Below are 18,722 nucleotides of genomic sequence, written 5' to 3'. Positions count from 1 at the left end.
TGTCCTGCATGCTGTAAAGGGGGTAGGGGGAGAAATGAAGCTGCTACCACTTACATTTAGTTCTTAGCCAACATTCAAAAATTATTAGGCACCTTTTCATATTAAAGTGTTTGACCATGTTTTCATAGCCCTTGACCATATCCTTATCTGGATAATATCAAAAATCCAGGGATAGCTCTGATCAGCACTACTTTTCTCAGTTGCTTTGAATATCAGCTGGCGTGTCTTGATTGTAGCCCTTTCAGGACCAAGGGACATATTTGTCCCATAACTTTAAAATCCTATAAATTTTGATTGGGATAGTCTACAGTTCTAAATTTGATATGTACGGATTCCATATGATACTGCCTTTATGTAAACAAACTGGTTCCGACATTCATTCATTAGCGTCGTTGCCAGATTGACGAGAAGATTCACTTGCCACACTGTCCATAAGCCAGAAGTGTGATTTTTTAAATAAAAATAATGATATTTCACAAAAAAAATCAATTTTTTGGCATCTGCAAGCCCTTTTTACCATAAAAATGTCATCAAAACCACAAAAATTGGCCTACGATCCTTATGGTCCTGAAAGGGTTAAATGGCAAAGGCAACACCCAGGTTCTAGCATGAAAAGCTATTTGATTAACCATCTGGACCTGTAGTGTTGCAGCACTATCATCCACTCGAAGCTTTTCAAAGAGAAAGAACAGGACACTGACACCCAGGACAACTTTCCTAAGACATTTAATAATGCTTTCCCTAATGCAGCCACATCAATACAGTACGTGATGCTAAATAGTCTTTCTTTACCCCAACAGCAATAGGCATGAAATGCAACAATTTTACAAACTTTCTTTAAAACAATTTCTTAAGGAAATTAAAAAATATATGCAATGACATTTACGTTAAGTTATTCTAAAACATGGCCACGTGGAAGTTCCTACTGTAGCGTCTATGTCCTGCCTAGCTCTGTACTGAGCTACTTTCTACCCAGTGTTCTTAGCACAAAATTCAACACTATACTAATTAAATAACAAACACTAGAACTTTTTTTTTTTCCAACAAATGAAATGTAAACTTTGTTGTTCCCCTGCAACAGACACAGGATGTTGCTTGAAATGTTACAGTGGTCCCTGTGAAAAGAACTATAATACACATTAATTTCCTTCCTCTGTGGTCCTGAAGTCTCCCAATGACCAATCTATGCAAGAAAGGGAGAAGCTGGCATTGCGATATGAACAGATTAACCAGACGACTGCTAACCTTGAAGGGCTTGTTGAAGGCATGTTACCTCCCTCTTTCAAGGCTCTGGTCATCTGCAGTGGTCCAGCCCAGGGAAGATTGTTTATCCCAGCTAAGTGCCAGTGACAGATGAGGAAGAGAGAATGACATGGACCCAGACCTTCCTCCCTCCACCAACAAAAGTCTTCCATATTCTCTATCTCTCAAAACTATCTTATCCTAGATGAGCCTGAGGAAGGGCAACTATTGACCCCAAAGTACCAGAGATTTTTTTTTTTTTCTTTCATCTAATACATAATAGACTTTAATTAATTGGAGCCTTTTGACAAATGAGTGCAGCAAGATCACTTTGATTTTGTTTTTAGCACAAAGCAAGGCTTTCTCACCCTACTGCTGACTGTTAATTTTCCTTTAAGAACCCTCTCTGCAACTGTTCATTTACAATGGGAACTGGTCAGTGATAAACAGGATTTAAATAATATAGTTTCACTTGTACCAACGCAACAACAATCATTTTTAAGGTTTTAGGTGTGAATAAATTAATAGACTTATGAAATGCCAATAATAGCAATCCTCAAGAGTTCCACAGCTATTTCAATTATCAATGTAAGTATCAGTATAAAAGATAATTAAAAGGAATTTTTAAAATAGAGCTAACCTATAAAGTTTCTTTTCTATCAGAAGAGTGACTTGACAACAGCTGAGACCTCCCCGTTAAAGGTTGTGCATGCAGCAAAGACTGAAGGGTGCAAGTCTCCTGTGAATGCACCCCTTGCCCTCAAGTTCTGACTGGATTCCAAGAGAACAAAGAAGCCACAGGCTACATGTGTGATGCTTTACAGTCACTACTCAGATAGCGGAATTTTGGGTTTTAGTTCCACTCCCCCCTGGGTTTATAATAAACCCCTCCCCCTAATTTATCTGCAATACCTTTAGCAAGTCTGGACTTGCCACAATCTGCATATCCTACTATTACAACCACAATTGTCTTCCAATCACGGGGCTTAGACAACCTCCGGATATAATTATAATCCCTTAAGCCCCTCCCATACCTTATAAAAACCCCGGGGAACTGTTCTGCTACCTGCACTAAGTCCCCAGATGTCTCCTGGAGCAGGTGGATAGCTGAGGAAGCATCACACTCCTTCAGTCTATCCTGCCCTTGGCAATACTGTTTTAGGCCCTGATTCACTAAAGTCAGCGATCGTCGCTAAACCTGTTTTCACATGTTTAGCCACGATCGCTGCTAACCGACCGATTCACTAAACGGTCCACCGCGTGTTTTCCCCCCCTCGATTGCTCATTTTCCTGGCCATGCAAATTTGTAAAATCCCATGCAAAATAGCCAAGCAATTGATTCACTAACATTTGCTTGGCTATTTTGCATCAGGTTTTATGATTCTAAAACCCAACTGCATAGACCTGTCGGTAACTATGTTACCGACAGGTCTGCCTCTCTTTTTTTCATGGCACTGATATTTAGTCATTTAGAGTGAATAAAGCCAAAGTTATTTTGTGAGTGACTAGCGTCAATTACTGATGCACACACATACCTAGGGCAGTATGTATAGTTATCCCACAGCATAATATACATATGTTGCTAGAGGAGATACTATTGGCACGAAATCACTTGCCAATATCAGAGGAGCTGGTGTTACTGACAAAAGCTAGCGCTCACATTCTAGAGATTTGAGGGAGCCTTAGTTCACACCCACCGAGTCCCAATTCTGAGGTTTCTACATTAATTTCTTCAGATCCATCTAAATAAGTATTACAGACTACAACCCCCCCCCCAAACCAAAAGTAGCAACAAGTCTTGTATGCTCTGCACTGAGAACAGAGGGAAACTACTTTTCTGATTTTGAAATTAAAGTAGTGCATGTATTTGTGAGCAAAGTAACGGGACCAGTGGGCGGAGGCTGATGAGTTTCCTCACCTAGGGCGGGACCCTTCCGTCATGGCTGGAGATTAGGTTCTCTGTCAGTGTTCACCCAAGCAACCATTGCACAGAAAAGCGGCAGTAACTTGCCTTGCGATTGCACCAGTGTTCATCAATCACAGTGGTAGAAATTGTTATCCAGGAGTGTGTGATTACACTTGCAAAATGTACCCTTACATTTATATCTATACTTCATAATGGTACAGTCAAGGGTTTCAGTGCACACGTCATAGGACACTAGCTGGCAAAATTGCAACTCTTGCTTTTTCTAATCCATTTTTTACATCACCACTGTCTAGGTGATGGGCACACACGCTTCCTATTGGAATTTTACATGAATCCTTTAAAATCACAGAGATTTCAATTTTGAATTACAAGACTACAGCAGATAATGGGATTTAGCCCAGGTGGCATCTCTAGTACCCCCAGAGATCCTATGCCAGTCCCATAAACTGACACTCAAATTCCACATAAAAGAAACTCTACACACATTTCCTAGACATTAAGAACTCTGACTTCCTCCCCAGAAAAACCACGACGCTACTTGGATAAGTCACTTGCTGACACTTGGGAGAACAGCTCTTTCGTTTTATACTGAAGCACTGTGAGAAAATGCGTGAACCTCTTATGCAGCAACTGCAGCCATCGAGTCCAGTCATGTCCTCTTACTGTTCAGAGCTCGCATTCAGCTCAGAAATACTGGCAGATACCAAAAGAAAAGCCAGACAAACTGCAGACTGTATAACAAATAATGCTCCTTGTTACAAGAAGATCAACTGAAGCTTTAACAGTGGTCTTAACTGTCCACAAGGTTCAAACTGCACCAGCTTCACCTTTTCTCTGCTGTCCAACTCAAGGGTTGCAGTTTTCTGAGCGAATTAGGTCCCTGCGCTGATGCATGTTACATCAGAAATCCCCGCACTAGGTCCTGCTATGGCTCATCAAAGAGCTGTAGGTCCAGCCGTACCACGATCTCTCCTGTGGGGACTTCGTGAAGAAGCAGACACTTGGTTACTGGTCCCTTGGAGCCCTGGTCTTTCTTAATGTCTGCCACGCGGATTTCAGTGCGACCCAGAAAGTCTAAAACATAAGCAGAGAGTTCTCATGTCAAAACAAAAATCATCAGGAAGAGAATCATTTTCCTTCATTTCCAGTAGATTTTGGGCTCCCTGTCTTATTTTTTAAAAATTCTTTTTCACCTATGCGCTTTTTTTTGCATTTAGTTTTCAAAGCGCATCTCTGATTTTTCTTCTTAACATTTTCCACTTTTATTTCTCCTTATTTTGTTTCTCTGGTCCTGTATACTATGGTCCTTTTTGATCAAACTGTGCTAGGGTTTTTTATTACCGGCTGCTGCGATAAAAGCTCCGACGCTCATAGGAATTCTATGAGCGTCGGAGCTTTTACCACAGTGGCTGGCAATAAAAACCTTAACATGGCTTGATAAAAGGGGACCTATATTTTTTGGAAAAGAAACAATGCATATATTTCTTACAAAAATGAAAAAGAATTTTATTATTATTTTTTTTTTAATTTTTAGTCATTGTAATACAAATTAAAAAGTGAGAAGTCCAAAAAGTCACCTGTTTTAAGCCTATTTTATAAAAGACATTGATTAACTAAATCCACAGCAGAAGAGACAATTATAACCATACTAGTCTTTAAGCCCGTTACATTAATGGGTGCTAGAATATATGTGTGTCTGTCTTTCTTTCTTTTTCTCTCCTTGGCCGCTTTCTGTCTTTCTGTCTCTCTCTTTCCTCGGCTGTCCACCACCACCCCTTCCCTGCTTCCCCTATCCAGCAGTAGGCCTCCTTTCCTGTTATTTCCCCCCCCCCCGTCTAACAGCACCTCTTCCGTGCTCCCCCTGTCCAGCAGTAGGCTTCCCTTCCTGTTACCTCCCCCCCTGTCCAGCAGCACCTCTTCCCTGCTCCCCCTGTACTGCAGCACCCCTTACCTGCTCCCCCTGTCCAGTCAGGCGATCTCCAGCCATTGGGCCGGCTCCTGCAGGGAGTCTCGTTCCTGCCCTGTCCCCGCCGGGCATGCGAGCCTGCTCCGCCCCCTCCCGACCTGCCGGGAGTATTTGAATTCGACCCAACGCTTCCTGTTGAGGGAACCTCTCCTCACCGGACTCAGCGGTGGGAGGGTCAACGGGGAGGTGTGCACTGGGGGGGGGGAAGCGACGACGATGACGAACTCTGCCTTACAGTGAGTGAGGGGGGAATCAAAGCGCACATGCGCACTCCTACCTGCCACGGACATATGGAACATACAGATAGGAGTGCGCATGTGTGCTTAGGGTTTTATTATTATAGAAACAGGTAATCATTTAGATGCAGCCCTGGTCCTGCCTCGGGCCATTCTGCAGGCTCTGGCCAACTGTTTAGGTTGGGGACCCACAACCAAGGCTCTCAAAAACATAAAAGAATGATTTTCACACACAGGTCACACTGACCTCACTTCACACTCTCTTTTGCTTGGGCGTAGCTGACCACCGTGGGCTGAATTTAACCTAGATACCCAATGCCAGTGTTATAGTTAAGCGCCAGCCTCTGACCTGGAAGCTGTGTGGGTGCTAGGCCAATATTCAATGCCAGCACCTGCATAACTAAGTGGGCAAAGATAGGACTGCCTTTTGTGCAGTTCTCTCTGCCCAATTAGTTAGACAAGCAATGTCACTAATATGGTTGGTGCCCGAATAACTGCCAGCAATTCCCCGACAACACTTATGGACCACCCCAGCATTGACTGCACAGTGCTGTGGTGGTCAGAGGGGATATTTAGTGCCACTGAATATTTGGGGATGAATATCAACACCTTGGTTTTCATCATCATCTCGGGTCCTGTGAATTTTTAAGTATGCACCAAACAGGGTCAAATTACATAGAGTTTTGGGGAAGTGCTGACCTGGAAACGACAGAAATGGGAAAAAAGAAAGACTACGAGGACACACCAAAAGACAACATAGTTTCCATACTCTACTCACCATCTGGGGAAAACTGGTCCCTTTCAAAGACGGTTATACAGAGCACGTCCTGCTCCAGGTCTTTGATAAAGAACTGGCAGTTGGAATTCCATTTTGGATTGAGCGTATCCTGTATGGTCTTAGTGATGTGACACTGGGAGCCCATGGTAACCTCGCAGTATGGATTGCTCTTTCCTGGGAAGAACACAGGGAAGCTTAGAAGGTGATTTTATAACTTGTGAAAACCAGTACGTGCATAAGCTACGCCAGTTTTCCAAGAGCTGGTGTGCCCATCCTTTCCAGTTGAAAAGTAACCCCAGAAAATGTATACACATACCTGCTTTTTGGCACAACGCAAATTTCCCAACTTAAAGCCTCTCCCCATGTCCACCCCCAGAAACATCTCCACTCATGTCGGGTGAACTGTTGCATGTAGAGACTTGGGGGGGAGGGGGGAGGTAATTCTATAAGGAGTCATCTAACGGAAAGAAGGCATATAAATGCCAGTATTCTAGTTATTTACATGCATATGTTAATACACATCCAAATTTGGGCTGCAAAAACTCAAGAGAACAGTACAGATTAGGGAGTGAAGAGCTCCCCCCCAAATTTGATGTATACACCCCGATGCTTTCCCCTTATACTGTAAATGCCCTCTGTCCTCTCCCCTCCCAGCAGTATACTGTATATCAGGGGTCTCAAAGTCCCTCCTTGAGGGCCGCAATCCAGTGAGGTTTTCAGGATTTCCCCAATGAATATGCATGAGATCTATGTGCATGTACTGCTTTCAATGCATATTCATTGGGGAAATCCTGAAAATCCGACTGGATTGCGGCCCTCGAGGAGGGACTTTGAGACCTCTGCTGTATATGAACGATTAACCATGAACGTCTAAAGCGTTATGATTGTATTGTTTCTATCCTATAATATAGAATGTACCACTACCCCTGTACCCAAACACTGAACGTACTACTGTGACCCGTTCTGAGCTCTTGGGCAGGATGGGATATAAAACTGAAATAAATAAATAAAAATATGCACATAAACAGCCTTATCTAATAAAAATCCACTCAAGGCGGTATAAGTAAGAACAATTCAAACATAGGCAATAGACAATTACAGCAGTAAAAATATTCAAATAACAATACAAAGAACATAAGAACATAAGAATTGCCATCTCCGGATCAGACCCATGGTCCATCGAGTCCGGCGATCCGCACACGCGGAGGCCCAGTCAGGTATACACCTGATTGTTCTAATCACCCATATCCCTCTATGCCTCTCATAAGGAGATGTGCATCTAATTTGCCTTTGAATCCTAGCACAGTGGATTCCTTAATAACCTCCTGTGGAAGAGCATTCCATGCGTCCACCACTCGCTGCGTAAAGCAGAACTTCCTGACATTTGTCCTGGACTTGTCACCCCTTAGCTTCAAACCATGTCCTCTTGTCCGTGTCACATTGGACAATGTAAATAATTTGTTTTTCTGCTCTATTTTATCGATGTCTTTCAGTATTTTGAATGTCTCTATCATGTCCCCTCGCAGCCTCCTCTTCTCAAGGGAGAACAATCCTAGTTTCTTGAGTCGTTCCTCATATTCCAATTTCTCCATATCTCTTATCAGTTTCGTTGCTCGTCTCTGCACCCTCTCCAGCAGTTTTATATCCTTCTTTAGGTTGGGAGACCAATGTTGTACACAGTATTCCAAGTGTGGTCTGACCATTGCTCTATAAAGCGGCATTATGACTTTCTCCGATCTACTCGTGATTCCTTTCTTTATCATGCCCAACATTCTGTTTGCTTTCTTTGCCGCTGCCGCACATTGTGCCGACGGCTTCAGGGTCCTATCTATCAGTACACCCAGGTCCTTTTCTTGTTCGCTCTTACCCAGAGTTGCTCCTGACATTCTATACTCGTGTTCCTTATTCTTACTACCTAAATGCATTACTTTGCATTTCTCCACGTTGAACTTCATCTGCCATTGCTCTGCCCATTTCTCTAGCTGATACAAGTCGCTCTGGAGTTCCTCGCTATCTTCCTGCGATCTGATTTCCCGGCATAGCTTTGTGTCGTCTGCAAACTTAATGATCTCACTGGATATTCCGCCTTCCAGGTCATTGATATATATATTAAATAGAATCGGCCCAAGTACCGAGCCCTGGGGTACACCACTAGTCACTTTCTCCCAGTCTGAGAACTTCCCATTTATGCCCACTCTCTGCTTCCTGTTTTCCAGCCATTTGCCTATCCACCTTTGTATATCTCCCTCTATTCCATGGCTTTGTAGTTTCCTGAGAAGTCTTTCATGCGGAACTTTGTCGAATGCTTTCTGGAAGTCCAAATAAATTATGTCCACCGGCATTCCACTATCAATTTGCTTGTTCACGGTCTCATGGTATAGTATGCTACATTATAATGTCAACACAATACACAATAAAACATTTTAATAAACAACATAGAGCCTAGGCAAAGTTGGAACATATAGATAGGAGTAAAACAATAAGGGGACTAATTAAAAAAAAAGTTGCACACAAAGTCAGAAAAGTTTGGACAAGTTCCTGGTGGAAAAGTCCATAGTCTGTTCTTGAGACAGTCATAGAAACATGACGGCAGATAAAGGCCAAATGGCCCATCTAGTCTGCCCATCCACAGTAACCATTATAATAATAATAACAGTTTATATACCGCAAGACCGTGAAGTTCTATGCAGTTTACAATGATTAAAAGGTATTACAGATTGAGTGGAATAAACATAGTTCAGAGTTAGTGAATAAGAGTTCTAATCTCCTTCTCTCTCCAAGAGATCCCATGTGCCTATCACAGGCCCTCTTGAATTCAGACACAATCTCTGTTTCCACCACCTCTTCTGGGAGACTGTTCCACACATCTACCACCCTTTCCATAAAAATGTATTTCCTTAAATTACTCCGGAGCCTATCACCTCTTAACTTCATCCTATGCCCTCTCATTGCAGAATTTCCTTTCAAATGAAAGAGACTCAACTCATGCACATTTAGATTATGTAGGTATTTAAATGACTCTATCATATCTTACCTCGCCCGCCTTTCCTCCAATGTATACAGATTGAGATCTTTAAGTCTGTCCCCACACACCATTTTAGTACCCTTCCTCTGGACCGACTCCATTCTTTTTATATTTTTTTGAAGGTGCGGCCTCCAGAATTGTACACAATATTCTAAATGAGGTCTCACCAGAGTCTTATACAGAGGCATCAATACCTCCTTTTTCCTACAGGCCATACATCTCCTTATGCAACCTAGCATTCTTCTAGCTTTCGCCGTCACCTTTTCAACATGTTTGGCCACCTTAAGATCACATACAATCACACCCAAGTTCCGCTCTTCTGTCATGCACAAAAGCTCTTCACTCCCTAATCTGTACTGTTCTCTTGAGTTTTTGCAGCCCAAATGCATGATCTTGCATTTTTTAGCATTAAATTTTAGCTGCCAAATTTCAGACCATTCTTCAAGTTTCGCCAGGTCCTTCTTCATGTTATTCACACTATCCGGTGCGTCTACTCTAGTGCAGATTTTGGTATCATCCACAAAAAGGCAAATCTTTTCTGACAGCTCTTCAGCAATATCGTTTATAAAAATGTTTTAAAAAAACAGGCCGAAGAACAGAACCCTGAGGCACACCACTGGTAACATCCCTTTCCTGAGAGCAATTTCCATTGATCGCTAACCTCTGTCGCCTTTCACTCAACCAGTTCCTGACCCAGCCCGTCACTTTGGGACCCATCCCAAGGGCACTCAGTTTATTTATTAGACATGGGGGAAGCCTTGGGATCGGTAGCATGGAATGTTGCTACTATTTGGGTTCTTGCCAGGTATTTGAGACCTGGATTGGCCACTGTGAAGACAGGATATTGGGCTAGATGGTCATTGGTCTGACCCAGTAAGGCTATTCTTATGTTCTTAAAGGTGCATAAATATAATCTCAGCTAGGGTATGAGTGGATAAACATGTCCTGCAGCCGATGTCAGGTCAAAAGCGCGCCGGGACAAAGGTGCGCCCAGACAATTGAGCGCAGCGTGTGCCACCGCGCCGCTCTAAATTACTGTTTTTAGCGCTCCGACGGGGGTGTGTGTGGGGGGAACCCCCCACTTTACTTAATAGACATCGCGCCGCGTTGTGGGGGCGGTGTAGGGGGTTGTAACCCCCCACATTTTACTGAAAACTTTACTTTTTCCCTGTTTTTAGGGAAAAAGTTCAGTTTACAGTAAAATGTGGAGGATTACAACCCCCCAAACCCCCCATAACGCCGGCACGATGTCTATTAAGTAAACTGGGGGGGTTCCCCAACAAAACCCCCCGTCGGAGCCCCTAAAAACTGTAATTTAGAGCGGCCCGGCGGCGCGTGCTGCGCTCAATTGTCGGCGCGCGCTTTTGTCTTTCGCACCGTTGTCTATGAACCCCTGCAGCCAGCGTCACTCATTGAATGTGTTTGTGTGACTAGCACATTAGTTCTTCTAGAGCCAGCTTTCACCTGCTTTCTGAAGTAGAGATAGTCTTAGGTTAAGCAAAGCCTTTCAGGGAGTGTATTCCAGAGTGGGGGGCTTGCTGGCCATAGCAGAGAGACTGAATGAATTCTTTGCTTCGGTCTTTACAGAAGAAGATGTGAGATCTACCTAAACCGGAAATGGTGTTCAAGGGTGACGATGTGGCGGGACTGAAAGAAATCTTTGTGAACTTGGAAGACGTGCTGACTAGGAATTGGTTATTGGACTGAAAATAGAGGATAGGTCATACGTAGTGCTGTATATTTAGCATGTAATAGATGATCCCTACTCAAAAGAACTTACAATCTAATTGGGACAGACAAGACATATAGGGGTTGGGGAGTTTCTTACCGAGAGAACAATAGGATGGCCATTTTTCTCAATAGAGGAGGGTAACTAGTGAAGTGCTGCAGGGACCTGTGCTATTTAACATATTTATAAATGATCTGGAAATTGGAATAACAAATGAAGTGATTAAATTTGCAGATGATACTAAACTATTCAAAGTTGATAATACGCATGCAGACCGTGAAATTTTGCAAGCAAATCTTAGGAAATTGGAAGACTGGGCATCCAAATAGAAAATGAAATTTAATGTAGATAAATGCAAAGAGATGCACACTGGGAAGAATAATCCAAATCATAGTGTCCAGATGTTAGGGTCCACCTTAGGGGTTAGTGCCCAAGAAAAAGATCTAGGTGTCATCATAGACAGTATGCTGAAACCTTCCGCTCAATGTACAGTGGTGGCCAAAAAAGCAAACAAGATACTAGGAATTATTAGAAAACAGATTCTGTTATTGTGAATTTGATGCAAATAAGCCTTGAGGCTGGATGCTCAAGACTCACTGTGCTTTTAACGATAGTCGTTAAAGCGGTTTTAGCCGGTTTAGCGTATCTGTATTTTACCTCCCTGTTCTCAAAAAGGCTCACTGTGGTCTTTTCCAAGCTTCCTAGCAGCCTCAGACTCTGCCATACAAATGTAGTTCAACGAGATCATTAATATTAAAATGGTATTACAGTGAGGTCATTAATATTAAAAAGAGTACTCCGGGCAATTCTCTTTCATCGTCGATTGATTCTCCAGACGAAATGCAGGATTTTAATGACCCAAAATTACCAACTGCTCTGGGGGTTCCGGAGCAGTGAAAAGCGCATTTCAGGCACGTGTATCTGGCTGTGGCTCAAGATAAAAATTAAAAGAAAACACATTATTAACATATAGTAATGGGTAAAAAATTTAAAAGCTCTTGTCTCTAGAGCGTGAATTAGAGGCATGTCTTGAGCGCATGTATTAAAGGCACATCTTTTGCAGCATTCATTGAAAGCTGTAGAGAGAGGGGAGATATGATATGATCGAGACATTCAAGTATATCACAGGCCGCATCGAGGTGGAGGAAGATATCTTCTTTTTCAAGGGTCCCGCGGCAACAAGGGGGCATCTGTGGAAAATCAGGGGTGGGAAACTGCACGGTGACACTAGGAAGTTCTTCTTCACTGAAAGGGTGGTTGATCGCTGGAATAGTCTTCCACTTCAGGTTATTGAGGCCAGCAGCGTGTCAGATTTTAAGGCCAGATGGGATAGACATGTGGGATCTATCCGCAAAGATAGATAGGGAGGGGCATTAGAGTGGGCAGACTTGATGGGCCGTGACCCTTATCTGCCGTCTACTTCTATGTTTCTATGTTTCTATGATTGATCCTCCCCTCCTCTCGCCTATGACGTGTGCCCATATTACGCTACAATAAGGCACACCTATGATATGTGTGCCTATGGCATAGCTTTTCTAGGCACATGCACACATTTATACCTTTTTCCATGGACTATTCTGCGCATGTATCGATCGCTATCACCAGTGGCTGATCTTATGGAATTTAGATGACCCTACACAAAGCTCATTTGCATGCGAAGTTCTTTGAGAATTGCTCATCTTTTCTGAATCGTTAGATTTACGGCCACTACAGCGACCTCTCAGGTTTTACCAGTGAGTTTTGAGAATCCAGCCCTAAGAATGTTATATTGCCTCTGTTACACTCACATTGAGTATTGCGTTCAGTTCTGGTCGCCATATCTCAAAAAAGATGTAGCGGAATTAGAAAAGGTTTAAGGAAGAGCCACCAAGATGATAAAGGGGATGGAAATCCTCTCGTATGAGGAAAGACCAAAGAGAAAGCTCTTCAGCTTGAAAAGAAACAGCTGAGGGGAGATGTGATTGAAGTCTACAAAATCCTGAGTGGTAGAAAATGGGTACAAGTGGATCGATTTTTTTACTCCATCAAAAATTACAAAGACTAGGGGACACTCAATGAAGTTAAGGGAAATATTTTTTAAACCAATAAGAGGAAATATTTTGTCACTCGAAGAATAGTTAAGCTCTGGAACACATTGGTTCTCCATGGACAAACAGGATAAATATCAGCCATACATATGTGTGATGTCACAACTGACGGCACCGAGCAGCCCTTGTGAAATAGCTCAGATTGACTTTTACAAAGTCATGCGTAGTAGGTTCTCGCCTGGATGTTCCATCCCTGTCAGTTATTTTTCAACTGCCAAAGCAGCCAGAAGCTAAATGGCACTTATCTTTGTAAATGTCAATCAGCTATTTGAAAAGGGCTGCTCGGCACCGTCAGCTGTGATGTCACCCATATGTGTGGCTGTCCACGGAAAACACCTGTTACAGGTGTGCAGCATTCGCTTTAACATAGCTGGTTTAAAAAAAAAAGTTTGGACAAATTCCTGGAGGAAAGTTCATAGTCTGCTATTGAGACAGACATGGGAGAAGCCACTGCTTGTCCTGGAATATTGATACTACTTGGGTTTCTGCCAGATATACTTGTCACCTGGATTGGCTACTGTGAAGACGGGATACTGGGCTAGATGGACCATTGATCTAACCCAGTATGGCTAGTCTTATGCTCTTATGTGATGTCCTTTGGAGAGGGGACAGTTAAGGAATACTCCTTTGTGACCTTGGTGGCATGTAGAGGGAGATTCTGTTCTTTGTGTACTCTGGACTATTTCCTTTAAGGTGCTTTGAAGATTAGACACAGAGTTTTAAATTTAGCTCTCTGTTGACTTGTAGCCAGTGAAATTTTGGATCTTTTCCGGATAAGCCCCGCCACTTTCCTTTTGCCAGCGCACGCAACCTTGCTTGATGCAATTCGTTATGTAAGCGCACACACTTGCTTGATTTTTCCTGCCTTTTTTTTTGTAAATTGCATTCTGTAAGCGCTGTATTTCTTTGAGCTGGTGCTCGGTTTGGGGTTGGTTTTATGTTGTTGTATTCTTTTGTTTTCTAGTATTCGTACTGAAATTGAATGGACTTGTTTCCGAAATGTCTTGTTCTCTTTGCTCTGTCTGTAGTTTGTGTTCTCTTCCTTCCCTTCGTCCCTGATTAGTAACGCACCAAAGCTTATGTAGAAGATGGTAAGAAAAAGGATGGAAGGGTTTACACCGTGGCCGTAGTCATTGGGGGTTAACTTTTCACCGGATACCGAAATACGGGACCTTTTCATACAAATTATTAATGACATGTCCCAATTTCACCCTCTTCAATAAAAACTACAAGTACAAGTTCCATATCCTCTTTTTTATAATGTTTTTTGTGTGGCGGGAATTAACTTTTTGGCGGGGCTTATCTGGAAAAGATCTGAAATTTTTATGTTCCATTCAAACTCTGTCCATATAAATGCCTACCATCACATCTTGGCCCAAACTTATAGAATACCACTTAGATCAGAGATCTTCAAGCAGGGTCCAGACTGTCAAAAAAAAGTTAAATGAGAATCCAAGACCATCAATGGAGAAAGTGGCAGACACCCTATCAACCTTCACCCTATCGCCCTTCAAGCTACTTCTCTTCCTCTCTTCAGTTTTTAATCTCCTCCTATCGTATCAAGCAGCCTTATGGGGCAAAGACTTAGAAAAACTAATCACACTCACAAACAATTATGGAGAATTTAGGAAACACCTAAAAACATTCCTGTTCTCGAAATACCTAGGTAACGAACAAGAACAATAGCCCCCTTCGCAATCCCACCCAAATCTGATCTTGTAAACTGCTAACCCCTAATCACTAACAATGAATGCTCCATTCAATTTATGGAATTTTTCTAATTCATTGTAAACCGCATGGTACTTCATGGTCCTGCAGTATACAACCTGTTGTTATTATTGTTAATGCTGTTACTACCAGATGAACACTGCCATACTCTGTAAGTAGCTGTCTGTACAGTTTCTCTTTATTGTAAACCGCCTAGAAGTCGCAAGATTGTTGGCGGTATATAAGAATAAAGTTATTATTATTATTATTATCCTAGAGACCTTTGCTGGAGGCTTTCTTAAGGTGCCATTTTTTTGAACAGCTATTCTTTTTGTTTCTGGCACCAGATAACTCACAGTATGTTTGAACTACATGGTGTTCTCTCAGTCTTAGGAAGCACTTAGCTCAGTCTCAATGAGAGCTGCATGGTACAGGTATTAAACAGAATAACTGTCCAGGTGGTAATACCAGCATCAAGTCAGAGGAAAACAAAGGGAAGACTGTGGCAAAGTTGCTGAATCATTGCCGAGGCCGGCAGTGATTCAGTGTGACGTCGGACCGGTGCAGAGAGAAGGAGGAGACCTGATGGGCCACAGGGACCACCCAGAGCCTTGGGGCCGGGCCGTGAGAAGGGTAAGTTCCCGGACCATGACTCCAAGGCCGAGAACACCCCCTCATGGCCTGCTCCTGGGGAGGACCACCCCTCCCGCCCTTGGTACGCCACTGCTAGGGAAAAAAGTCACACATTTAGGATCAATGGCACCCCCCTTCGCCTCCCAGGCCCAGCAAGTAAATAGTCTGTTTTACCTTTAGAAATGCCTTCTTAAATTATTTCAGTGAAGGACTGATTGTCTGTCACAGACAGGGGAATACTCACCATGAGATCGGCAGGGCTTCAGTTCAATCCCTTCCACCACATTCACCATCAATCGCCCAATGCCCGTCGCCCTCTGGGAGCGAACTGTGAAGGGAGAAAAACAATCAGACTGGCTTTATGTTTTCCTGCCCTTCTCACAGCTATACACAAGAGGTGTTTCTCCTCTGCTGCACTTTTACCTAGGTACGCTTTTTCTCTTTTCTTCTTTTCAGTTTCAATGTAGAGCTCTGAAGCAGCTTTAATCTTCTGAACCCAGGCAGTCCTTACAAAGGTGAGAGAAGAAGTCAAATGAGCAAAGACAATGCGGGAAAATTCAGCCTGTGGATCAAAATCTGCTTGATAAGGGATATCTGACCCCAAAAAGTGGAGGAAATTCTATTCAGTGCACAGAAAGCTAGATATCACTTACCGATACAATACTTAGCCAAATCTCTTTCCCTCCCTTCCCAGCCTGTGTAGCATTTCTTCCCCTCCCTTTCCAGGTTTCCTGCAGGAGTGTACATTTTTTTCTCTGTTCAGCCACACTGCGCTCTGTCTTTTCAAAGGCTACTGGCAGCTCTCCCTACATGCTGCCAGTGGCTGGCCCAGAGGCCTTCCCTCTGATGTGTTTTGCATCAGAGGGAAAGCTTCCGGGTCAGCCGCCGGCAGTGTGTAGGGAGAGCTGCTGATGGCCTTTGAAGAGACAAAGAGCAATGTGTCTGAACAGAGAAAAAAGGTGGGAGCCCCAGAAAAATTAATCCCATCTGGTCGGAGAGCTGGTTGTAAGTCCATGCGGTCATTAAACAGGTAGGATGATCATGCAATACAGCTTGGAAATGACTGCCATGTTTTGACAACCAAAGCACCACCCTTAAACTGATCAAGATGTAAATAGTTGAAAAATAATGTCAAAAACCATTGAAATAACAGAACTGTTTATCTGCATTTTCATGGGGTTGATATTTATCTGCTTTATGTTTTTCATATTTTCTTTCTTTTTAAATTCTGTTTATTAGACAGCCTTGGTATCACAATGCAAACCATAAATAACAATATTAAAGTATAAACAATCCCCCCCTATGGTGGGTTCTGTTCTAAAGGAGGTCAGACTGACCCTTTCCCACCTTTGATCTCAACTTCTCTCCTGTTTTTGAATTGAAATTGTTTTTCTTTTCTGTGTGTGTTTTATTTCCTTTATAAACAACCTTGGTTATAAGAAAGGTTTGGACAATTTCTTGAAGGAAAAATCCATAGTCTGACATTGAGAAAGACCTGGGGGAAGCCACTGCTTGCCCTGGATCGGTAGCATGGAATGTTGCTACTCTTTGGGGTTCCGGAATCTTGATACTCTTTGGGGTTCTGGAATGTCGCTACTCTTTGGGTTTTGGCCAGGTACTAGTGACCTGTATTGGCCACCATGAGAATGGGCTACTGGGCTTGATGGACCATTGGTCTGACCCAGTAAGGCTATTCTTATGTTCTTATGATTGCTTTTAGAAAGGCAGTTTTTATCAAGTTCAATAAGCATCATTTAGCTGCATTTTCACTTCTGCTTTGATTGAAGCCCAGGCGGACTTAAGGGAAAATACAGACATGCAGTTCTTCTCTTACCTTTCATTTATGCTTTCTGCACGGAGTGTGTAGACACGGTCGATGTGGGAAATGTGGAAGATGGGCTCATCCCCAGAAGGGTCTGTGGGTAACTTCACCAGTACCTCATTCAGGAATATGGGCTGGAAAATATTCAAATAGATGTACGGTAATTGTTGGATTTTCCTAACCCATGCTCAAGTGTAGTAGGTATTTTCATGCATTAGAAGGGCTTACAATCTAACATCGGTTCCTGAGGCAATGTGAGGGTGAAGTGATTTACCAAGGTCACATGGAGTGTTAGTGGGAGTGGTGGGATTTGAACCCTGACTTCTCTGGTCTTACCATTGTGCTACTCCTTTGTATGGATACTATCAGCAAGGATGGGCTCCTGGACCTGAGCCCAGAGTCCTGTATGAGGAAAGCTGATCTCTTCCAAGATTTTAAGGACAAATGTAGGAGGATTAACTTCATTCTGATTTCTTGTGGAGCCAATGTTTCAGCCATTGTGAAGAAAGTCACAGAATGGAAGCTGAAATGTCGGTTCCACTTACTCAGATACAGCAAGACCTGGACACCCACAACCAATCATGATGTCAACTGTGGAAACTTAATAGAACATGAAACTTAATTTTATAAACACCCTGCCTAAATCGCTTAATGCAAAACTGTCAAGGGGGCAAAGCATGGGGGTGTTGCCAAATGATGCTTGACTTATAAAATACTATCTGTTGCGTGCATTACATGGTGCGCTTAGGCCAGCCATTGACTTGTCATAAGCAGATGCTCCTATCACATCGATGCAGCCCTGTGTAGTATTTTAGCATCGAAGTCCAAAAATCTGAATATCAGAAATCCGGATTGCCCAAGAATCCGGACTCTTCCAAACTGCATCATCTGGACTGCCCAAGAATTCGGACTACATGTCCTCTCTGCACAGTCCAGCGTCTCTTCTTCCTCTCCCTGTCCTGCCCACGGCTCTCCCTCGCTCCCATGCACAACTCCTCGGCTTCCATGGTGTAGTACTAGCAGCAGCCTTACATACAGGCTGCCTCCAGCCTGCATTGTGCCTTTCCCTCTAACCATTCCTGCCCTTCTGAAAACAGAAAGTTGCATCAAAGGGGCAGGGCAGGTGAGAGGGAAAAAGCACAGTGTAGGCCCGAGGCAGCCTGTGAGCAAGGCTGCCACTAGCGCTACACCAAGGAAGGCTTTCTTACTCCAAGTACAATACTTTACACCAGGGCAGGGGAGTGAGGGAGAGCCGCAAGCAAGGCAGGGAGTGGAGGAAGAGATGCCGGACTGTGTATGGGGTGGGGGGGGAGGTAGAGTGGACCTTCTTCTTTGGGCTCAGGCCCCCTCCTTTGAATCTTAGAAGTACTGCCTGAGAATCCAGAAAATCTAAGTGTCCGGGCTGACCTGATCCCCAAGCAGTCCAGATTTTTGGACTTATATTGTTCAACATCTTAGACACACCTTTAAGCTGTTATAGATTTGGTGCTAAACAGGCCCATTTGTGGCTCTTAAAACGAGGTGCCAATTTATGGAAATTGATGTTGAAGTATTTTATTATGTGCAAAGC

General features: G+C 43.2%; 1 protein-coding gene across 1 annotated transcript in view; it reads right to left on the bottom strand.

Annotated features, from left to right (window-relative positions):
• Window positions 1-716: 716 nt before the first annotated feature.
• The window catches only part of ITSN1 (intersectin 1), a 412,894-nt gene continuing 394,888 nt past the window's right edge, over window positions 717-18,722 (bottom strand). The window contains exons 36-40 of the mRNA XM_033949572.1: window positions 17,165-17,286; window positions 15,754-15,836; window positions 15,575-15,658; window positions 6,150-6,323; window positions 717-4,243 (exon numbers count right to left, since the gene is read on the bottom strand). Of these exons, the coding sequence (XP_033805463.1) occupies window positions 4,095-4,243; window positions 6,150-6,323; window positions 15,575-15,658; window positions 15,754-15,836; window positions 17,165-17,286 (612 nt within the window). The 3' untranslated portion in view covers window positions 717-4,094. The remainder of the gene's footprint in view (window positions 4,244-6,149; window positions 6,324-15,574; window positions 15,659-15,753; window positions 15,837-17,164; window positions 17,287-18,722) is intronic.

Source organism: Geotrypetes seraphini, chromosome 6 (genome assembly GCF_902459505.1).
Source record: "Geotrypetes seraphini chromosome 6, aGeoSer1.1, whole genome shotgun sequence".
NCBI classification, from domain to species: Eukaryota; Metazoa; Chordata; class Amphibia; order Gymnophiona; family Dermophiidae; genus Geotrypetes; species Geotrypetes seraphini.
The sequence above is the reverse complement of the archived record's forward strand: the minus strand, read 5'-3'. Positions and strand labels throughout refer to the sequence as shown.